Genomic DNA, 9,654 nt, shown 5'->3' with positions numbered 1-9,654 from the left:
TCTACAAATTAAGTGCTTGCCCAAACTCTTCTTTGTGTTCTGCAGAACATGTGCGATATTATGAGGAAGGTCTTTAATTCAGTGTCATATGCATGTGCCTTTCACAGAAGGTGAACATCTTTGGAGTCCAGGTTGTCAGTGCAGAACGATCTGATGCTGCTGCTTTCATGCTTGCAGTTTTCTAACTGAAATTGACTTATTTTTATTTCAGAAATGGAAAATCCTGAAGGGGCTCTGAGCAGCTGCAGTGCCCACGCTGATGAAAACCTTCGCAGCTACAAACGACACCTGTCAGTATCACAGGAGGGGCTTTTGGAGGACCAGCTTAGAAGGAAATTAAAATTTTTCTTCATGAACCCGTGTGAGAAATTCAAGGCCCGGGGAAGGAAACCTTGGAAACTTGGGATTCAGCTACTCAAAATAGCAATGGTAACTATTCAGGTGAGTAACTAGTGAAGCAGGGACCCTTCTTAGCCCATGGGAATTCACATAAGCAGTGCAGGGGACAAATGCTATTATTGGTGTGGTGCAGAGACAGGGAGAGGATGGACTGCAAAACTATTTTAGTTGTGTATATGTAGCTTAAGTCTCAGATGGCATAGTTTTACCCTAAAGCTGTTGACTGAAAGATAGATTTTTTTAAGAGTGGAGAAGAAAGGAACCATATTTAAGAGCTCTACTTTACTTTTTACTTACTTTTTTTTTCTTTTCTTCTCTTCTTTTTTTTTTCCCCCCCAAAAGATGGCATCCTTTACACATCTGCTCCCCCCAATACCATCTTCAGTCTGAGTTTGTGTTCAAGGGAAGGGACAGTCACATGGATTTCAATATCACAAGTGATAAGAACTGAAATTGATAGCTTTTTGCTTATGCCTTGTGTATGGTATAAAAAATTCTTATACTGAAAAAAAAAGAATTTTCTTCCTCAGTCTTTCTCTCACCCAGCCCTGCACCACAAATTTCATACAATATGTTTATCTGCTGCCTAAAACACAACTGTTTGTCTCAAAGTTCTGTGGTTACAGAGGAAGAATGCCTTCCCTAAAACCTTCCTAACGCCTCAGTGGATGATCCTTCAGACTTGCCCGCATGTGATTTACATTTATGGCAGCGTCAGTGCTATCACAGTACAAGTATGGAGAATAATATTTTCCATAGTTGCATGAACAATGGGATAAACTACAGAAATAATTCTTTTGCTGTACATCTGGCAGTATGTTTGTGTCCTTTACTTACCGCTTTAGTTTGAAATGTATCATCATCTGATCGTCATCTGTCCCATTTTGCAATTAAAAATAAAATGTGATGGTGAAAGAACCTAAATAAGAAAGAAACTAGTGCTGATTTAGCCTTTCCATAGAAAATCTGCGAGCTGGTAATTCAGTCTTAGCACTGTTGATTTGCTGGTGTGTTCTGGCATGCCTAGCACACTGAGCTCACCTGCAGAGCAATTTAATATCTCTGTAACTGAGTTATCCTTATCAACACCTACATATCCAGTTTGCACCGTGGCCATAAAACTAATCTGTAGACTACTGATTCAGACTTACCTCTGATGAGTTTTTTCACAATACTCCTGACACTAGATTTGAAACAATAGTCACTTAAGAGAATTGCAGGCTCCAACAAACAATACATCACATTCTTCTAGATACCTTTTCCAGGCTGGATAGTAACTAGCAGGGGTTTATGCTAACTTTTCATGAGCAATTGCAATATATAGTTTTTTAACAGCTTCAGAGGTTATCCTGTTACAAGTAAAGTTTTGATCAGTTATTCTCAAAGCACCTTTCACCCAAACCTAAGGGAGGGGTGTTTGTTTTTCAAAGTTGTCCTCAATTTGCCTTTTCTGCACTGGAGTAAGGACTTCAGAGTGGGGTCTGGTTAAGTCCTGTCCTGCCTTTTTGGCTGAGGTACACTGATATTCCCCAAGGCAAGTCTTATTAGTGTCAGGCTGAACTAACAAAGCAAGTGTAACAGTATATGGGTAGCTTGAATTTGAGATGGTGTCCTTCTCTTTGTAAAAATGCGAGTCCTTGGCCAAGATGCTGGTAAACATGTAAAAGGAACATTCTTGAAACCCCTTTTTTCCTAAAGTCAAACTTTCTTTTGACCAGCTGTGAAATGGAGTAACCTGTATGTAAGTACGGGTTCACCAGCATGATGGAAGAGTGGCTGTTTGCTTCGCGTTAATCCTGGAGCCAACTTTGTCTTCTTTGAACAAGAAATACAAATGTCTTTTTCAGCTGGTGGTTTTTGGATTGAGCAATCAAATGGTAGTTGCCTTCAAAGAAGAGAACACTGTTACATTCAAACATCTCTTCTTGAAAGGATACGTGGACAGAATGGATGATACCTATGCTGTGTACACGCAAACAGATGTCTATGACCAGATATTCTTTGCAGTGAATCAGGTGAGGATGGGGGCTGCAATGTATACAAAACATGTCCTCTTTACCTGGGTGTCTTTCCTTCTTGCATCTTACCTGATGGTGTCTGAAACTGAACTTGTGTGCCAGTTGCTTAAAACTAGACTGTTGACTTGTTCAGATGTTTTGTCATTGTCAGAGCATTGTACTTGTGGTGACATCCGTAAAGCTAATCAATATACTAATTCTGTACTACATGCAGGCCTTGGATTTGAGCCTGAGTGCTTTGCAAACAACAAATTAGGCTTTCTAGTAAGGATTGTAAAGAAAAAAAAAGAAAGTAAAAAGGTATTTAGATCCAAATCCTGCACTTATTTTTTTTGATCAAATTCCTTAAAATATTATAGGACTCAGCTGTAGCGTGGTGTAAATTTCTGAGTTCTTTAGGTGACCTTTTAAATAAAAAGAGGTGGATCATGGTGTGTATCCAAACACTTCTGTTTGGGTTTTTTTGTTATTGTTGTTTTTCCAGAGACTGGCAGTGTTGGTGCTATCTAAGCTGGTTTGTCTGTTCTGAACTTTAGTACTTACAGCTGCCCAATATTTCTGTTGGAAACCACGCCTATGAGAAGAGGGGAGCAGAAGAGACAGCTCTGGCCTTGTGTCAGCAGTTCTACAAGCGAGGAACCATCTGTCCTGGAAATGACACCTTTGATATAGACCCAGAGATTGTGACTGGTAATGAACCTAATCTATTGTGTCAGTTATTTGGGAGGAGGAACATTTATGGTGAATTCTTATAAACATCCAGTATTGTATAGTCCTGTCAAAGGATCTATACTGAACGTGCTACCAGCCAAAACTGGCAAGAAAACTGTGTAACTAGTCTCTAGCCCTCTGCCACAAAGAGATGAGCTCTTAGCATCGATGACAATGTAATACAAGTATTTCTGCGTAATTTCAGGAGTCTTCCCTAGAATTGGTGATGAATAACCTGGCCGGTTCAGGGGAGCCAATGTATTTGTTGGCTAAGTTCCCAAACGACTCCTCACTTAAGCATGCTATCTTGTGTGGTGTAGTCAGCAGCTCTTTCCACCCTCAGGAATGGGAAAGGCAGATTACAGTTAAAGGGCACGATAACCCATGAGATACTGTTGTGAGTACTTATCCATTGCAGACTGCTTGTACATTGAGCCAACGACGCAGCTGAACAACACAACAGTGGGGAAACACAATTTGAATTTCACACTGGATTTCCACAGGTGAGGAGGAATCAGCAGCTCCTGTATTGGGGTATTCATGCATTTTCCCAGTGAAAAGCTAACCCAAACCTCTACTGCAGGCTGGTGGCGGTGCAGCTCATGTTCAGTCTGAAGGCAATCAACCTCCAGACCGTTCGTCACCACGAGCTCCCTGACTGTTACGATTTCACTCTGACGGTACGTGCAAGCCTGCCACATCTCTTCCTCTTCAAAACGAGAAATTGTTCTCCCTACTGTACCATGCCCAGTCAGTGCAGGTGTTTTCTGAAGAATGCTGAGCACCACTGAGGGATCCCCAGTGGTGTCTGAGTTACTCCGTCATGGCTTAGTGTACCCTGCAAAGAACTGCCAGGTGTGACTGTGGGAGGTTAAGCTCTGAGTGTTTATGAAGTGGTCCTCAAGCACTCTCCTGGCTTACAGCCTGTTGTGCTCTAACCCATCTGAAGTATAACAAAAGCATAAACCTCTTCTCTTTAGAGAGAAGCTTCTTTTAAGAAAGTTTGGGTTGTGTTTTTTTGTTTTTTCTCAGATTATAGGGGAACGAGGCTGTAGTTTAAAAGAATTTCACCTAGTATCTAGTTGATCAAGCAATTTGTGGCAAATACATGGTTCACCAGATTTGTCTTTGACAGAATTTATCTGAATAAACTGGAATTACCTTAAGCTTAAACAAGTTTCATAACCTCCTCTAGCACTATTTTATGTTAGATCATTATGGAAGCTTAGCAATACAGTGTGCTACATATGGACAGTTTAACTTGAAAAAGACATGCTCTTTGTTTTTGTTGTTAATACAGATAGTGTTTGATAATAAAGCACATAGTGGAAGAATTAAAATAAGGCTAGACAACGACATAGCAATCAGGGAATGTAAAGACTGGCATGTTTCTGGATCAAGTAAGTGACATAAATGTGTTCAAGTTTTCATGCTAAACTTTCGCCACGCTAACACAATGTTTGTTAACCTTTTTCTTTATTAAAGGCACTTTTAACATACATTCTCTGTGGATGTGCTCTAAACCCTGATTTTCTAAGAAGTTGTTCTTCCACCTCTGATCTGAAAGCCTGGGAACCCAGACACACTGTTACTTCCCGTAGCAGTTCTCAAACCTTGCACCACTGATACTGTCAAGCCAATATTTTTCCACACCTCACTGTGCATCCTTTTACCTTTGGCTACTGAGCTTACACTGCTCGTTGCTCCAGGTAGGGCTGTGAGCAGTTCTTCTAGCACCAGGCAACAGAAGGACACATGGTAGTGGTGGAAAGTTGAAACTGATTCACTCTTATTTCAGGACTTAGCACCAGGAAAGATAAGGAAGCTCTGTTGCTAAGGCTTGCTAGAGTGGAATAACTAGAAACGCTTCTTTCTGTTGCTTAAATATTGTTTGGTGTGTATTTGGGGGTAACTGAGATGTACAGCGTGGTTAAATAATCTGTCTTAAACAGTTACTCAAAAGAGCACCCTTTGTTGGCAGCCACTGGGTCTGGTCAAAACATTGTCTGAGATCTTTATTGATGAGACAAAATGATCTCTTTGAAAGTCAGAAGTTTTCCAGGACTCTATAGTCCACCTTTTTTTTTTTTTTTTCTTTGTCTTGAAGTAAGCAATAGGATGAATCAGGACCATTTTTCTACTTTGTGGCTTTCTCCTTTGCTTTGCCTATGTTAGGAAGAGCTAGTTGTGAAAAAAGAGTTGTTGGGTTGTTTAAAGATACAGATGGGAACGAATTTTGGGGAATTTAGTGAAATGCATCACAGAGTAGAAAACACACCACTTATGCCAATGCATATTCCACTAACCACGTTTTCAGCTAGCTTCGATAGCTGCCGTGTTACGAGCGCACAGCAGATGGCACGCTGCCTCCAACAGACGGCTACTGCAGTAGCGCAAGAAGGCTTTATATACCAGGCTTCGGTAATAATTCACATTTGATACCTATGTAGATTGCCTCTGTAACAGTTTTCAGAATAACCTCCTTGGTTACCCTGTATTATTTTCTGAAAGACAAGGAAAAATACAAACATAATGATTGCAATTGAACAATAACAAGTTGTTGCTGTTCTGAAGTACACTGCAAGCCAACTTAAATAGCAACTACGTGTTAGTAACTTTGCTATAAGCAAGAAGTAGGCGGGTGTTTTCTGAGGAGTGCAGTTTGTGAAGTCAAATAAAATTTCAGTATCCCATTTTGGATAAGTGCTGCATCTTCTTGCAAATTTAGCATTAATTTGTTTCAGTTATTTTTTTCCTCAAACAATCACTCCTCTAGTATTAAAAATCTAATCCTTATACTGTGTCACCTAGTGCCAGCTGCATGGTAGGTATAAAACCAAAAAGAGGTCTACTGGTAGATATGGTGCAAAATTTGACCTTAGTTGATACAAGAATGTGAATTTTAGTAACAGAAGGGTTGGAGAACTCATATCTAGCCTGATGCTGGTCTTGGCTGGCTGAGCAGCAGTGCAAATTATCTGCACTGGTCTAGGACAGAAAACCTATTTGATAGTCAAATACTAGTCAGAAAGAGAAGATATGTGCTGTAAAGTTCCTGGGAATTTTTAATTTTTTTTTGTCTAATTCTATCACTTCAGAGGCTATTTCCATGCTTGTAAAATGGACAATAACCACCTCTATTTCTGTAGGGCTGTAAGAAGCACTCACACTCTGGTGTATTTTTTGTGTAGTATCAGTCTTCCTAAAGTAACTGAAGTAGTATCTGCAGTGCAGATGCACTTGTGTCTCTCATGAAAATACGTCAGACTTGTGTGGGAAAGTGCTGAGATTTTTCTTAATTCAGTTGTATAAACATAGCTAATGTGAAAACTTGATTGTTACTTCAGTACTCAGGATGGTCAACAAGATCAAATGCATCTGACTATAAACACATATATTTCTGTTCTTCCAGTACAGAAGAACACTCATTACATGATGATCTTCGATGCTTTTGTTATATTGACTTGTCTGGCCTCCTTGATCCTCTGCACACGATCAGTGATTAAAGGAATTTGGCTCCAAAGGGTGAGTATAACCCTTTCCTTGGAAAGTCTTCACATCTTGTGTAAGTCTGATGAACTTTTTTCTTTCCTCTTTTCCCCTAGGAATTTGTAAGCTTTTTCCTAAATAATTATAAGAAAGAAGTATCTTTCAGTGATCAAATGGAATTTGTCAATGGATGGTACATCCTGATTATAGTTAGTGATATCTTAGCTATTGTTGGATCAACTCTAAAGATGGAGATACAAGCCAAGGTAAGGTTTTTACACTGTCAGGTGGAAGCAAAATTGATTTTTTTCTACTCTAGCTAGGTTTCAATCTCTCAGAGGATGTTAGGCTGGCTATACATGATTCTGAGTGGCATAAATTTTTAAAGCTATGTTTTCTTCTCTGGAATTATAATTGAAGCGCATTATTTCCAGTTGTGACATTTAAAGACTCCAAATATCACTACATATTATAGGTCTAATTATCTTTGTTCCTTTGTGATTTCAAGGAATAAAATTAGCTTCATCTCTGAAAGTGTAAGACTGTTGACTCTTCCCCATTTAGGACCACTTATACTTACTTACTTGGTGGATTTTCAAAACATTCAGCATTTAACTTTGTTTCCCATTTAACAAGGCTTTAACTAGCACAGAAATTCTCTCCTTAAACATCTCTTTGCTGCTTTCCCAGCTTCTGGTTTCCAGCATGTACATAACAGTCAGCCACAGCCAGGTTCTAGGACTTCAACTTCTAAAATAAACGTTAGATAGAAAAAAATATTTTAAAAGTGTATTATGTGTAGCCAGAATTAGGGAAGAAAAAATATTACAATATGCTGACCTGAAGCACTCAGATAATGTTGTTCTTCACCAAATCTGTAGTAGACTTTGAAGTGTGACATTGCAACACAACAGACTTTGGACAGTAGTGATGAAAGGATGGATCTGAAATCCATCTGGTGACAGCTTAACTATCATAAACACCCTGTACAAATTGCCTTATCTTACCTTAGGAACTATAAAATCAGGTCTTAGGAGTATACAGAAGCTATGAGGAAGCTGGCTAAGATAAGAGATAATTCCATCCTGCTTTTGGAGAAGTGAAGGCCAGAACAAGACTGGAGTAAGACCTTGCATTTGGGATTCCAATATCTTTATATATAAATACATATATTTTATATATGTTTCTTTTCTAAGAGAGTATTTTACTCTAACTCTTCTTTACAGGTACATTTCACTTCATTTTGCAAGCCTTGTTGACCATAATAGCAATATCTTGTTCCATGTTACTGTGTGAGAGTTAATGGCTGAATAACAAGTTCACATTAAAGTAGCGTAAACCTGATTTTCGGCAAGTTGTATGGGAATTACACTAGTATAAAAGATACTAGTGTTAGTAACTAGCCAACTAGCCAACTCTTAGAGGAATAAAACCAGAAAATAGTGAAAACTTCTTATTCAAGTAATCTGTCATGATCCATTTCAGAGTAGAGCTGCAGTTCAGGGAACAGGGTATTGGTGGGAAATAACAGCGAAGTACTAATAAAATATAAATGAAGTTCCGGTTAGAACTGATTAGAAGCTAATTAGTCTTCTCCTTGGTAACTTCCTACAACTCACAGTTCCCAGCTACTTAACAAGATCCTGCTTAGTGTTTATCTGAGCTCTGCTGACAAGTCATGCTATTTTTTTAAAACGTTTTTGTTTACATGCTGGAAGAACTTTCTTACTGTTTCTTAACAGATCTCTGTGGTAATGAGAGTTGCAGTTTAGAACCTGTCAGTTTTTATAATATCTGATTTTTTTTCTTCTGTTTTTCGTCTTTTTTTTAGAGTCTGACGAGTTATGATGTCTGTAGCATACTCCTAGGAACCTCCACTATGCTTGTGTGGCTTGGAGTCATTCGCTACCTAGGTTTCTTTCAGAAGTATAATGTAAGGATCTCCTGGGATCTTCGTGCTGTTGGTATTTATTCAGTTTGTTGCTATAAGAGGGCTGGAAGAAATGCCTGGTTGGATCTTAACTGTTTGCATTGCTTTGTGCAGCTTCTCATCCTCACACTGCGAGCAGCCTTACCCAACGTGATGAGGTTCTGCTGTTGTGCTGCTATGATCTACCTGGGCTACTGTTTCTGTGGGTGGATTGTACTGGGGCCATACCACGTGAAGGTAATGTACTTAACGTGAAAAAAGACAACTCAAATAACAGAATGAGAGATTACTACTGTTGTTTTCTAGGGTTCTGTATCAAGGCTTCCCTTAACATAAAAATAGTGCATCTTCAACATGACGCTGCTGTGTTTGAGGAGTCTGACTTCCATGACTCAGTCAGACTTTCCTCAAGTTATGAAAGCTCTGAGTCAGAAACAGAAGCTGCCGTGACTTCCAGTCACATGTTGGCATTTTGAGAAATAATTTTCATCGTGCAGAACACTGGTGTCAGACTAAAGCTTTGGAGACTTTATCCTTACTCCTTTAAAAAGTGAAATTGGCATATCTGAATTGAATGTGTATGTGTACAGGGGATGACAAACTTTGCTCATTCCTTAAATGTTTTATTGTTTGAACCTTCTCATACCCTGGGCGTACGAAGAGATCTGAGGCAGCCAGTCATCAGCTGTGTATCTTCTTCATGCTGTGTAGTCTCTGGATTCAGACAAAGCAGCAACAGATCTCCTTCTCTCCCTTCTAGTTTCGCTCTCTGAACATGGTTTCTGAATGCCTTTTTTCATTGATCAATGGAGATGACATGTTTGCCACCTTTGCAAAAATGCAGCAGAAAAGTTACTTGGTTTGGTTATTCAGTAGGATCTACCTCTACTCCTTCATCAGTCTGTTCATCTATATGGTGCTCAGTCTCTTCATTGCACTCATTACAGATACATATGAAACTATCAAGGTAAGCATGGGCTCTTACTCTTCATTTGGAATAAATATGCAAGATTGGTGCTATCAAGACTCATCTCCCTCAATATTTTGACTTGCAGTGCATGCCAGTTTAAAGAGTAAACATAAGGGCTACTTTTGTGTGTGTAGAGT

The 9,654-nt window shown here is 39.2% G+C and overlaps 1 protein-coding gene across 1 annotated transcript in view; it reads left to right on the top strand.

Moving 5' to 3' along the window:
- Positions 1-213: 213 nt before the first annotated feature.
- The window catches only part of MCOLN3 (mucolipin 3), an 11,565-nt gene continuing 2,124 nt past the window's right edge, over positions 214-9,654 (top strand). Inside the window, exons 1-11 of the mRNA XM_009868165.1 lie at positions 214-441; positions 2,247-2,414; positions 2,954-3,107; positions 3,547-3,631; positions 3,712-3,808; positions 4,429-4,528; positions 6,541-6,653; positions 6,734-6,883; positions 8,449-8,550; positions 8,662-8,784; positions 9,308-9,514. Of these exons, the coding sequence (XP_009866467.1) occupies positions 214-441; positions 2,247-2,414; positions 2,954-3,107; positions 3,547-3,631; positions 3,712-3,808; positions 4,429-4,528; positions 6,541-6,653; positions 6,734-6,883; positions 8,449-8,550; positions 8,662-8,784; positions 9,308-9,514 (1,527 nt within the window). The remainder of the gene's footprint in view (positions 442-2,246; positions 2,415-2,953; positions 3,108-3,546; positions 3,632-3,711; positions 3,809-4,428; positions 4,529-6,540; positions 6,654-6,733; positions 6,884-8,448; positions 8,551-8,661; positions 8,785-9,307; positions 9,515-9,654) is intronic.

The sequence above is a fragment of the Apaloderma vittatum genome, unplaced genomic scaffold (genome assembly GCF_000703405.1).
Source record: "Apaloderma vittatum isolate BGI_N311 unplaced genomic scaffold, ASM70340v1 scaffold444, whole genome shotgun sequence".
In the NCBI taxonomy this organism is placed as follows: domain Eukaryota; kingdom Metazoa; phylum Chordata; class Aves; order Trogoniformes; family Trogonidae; genus Apaloderma; species Apaloderma vittatum.
The sequence above is the reverse complement of the archived record's forward strand: the minus strand, read 5'-3'. Positions and strand labels throughout refer to the sequence as shown.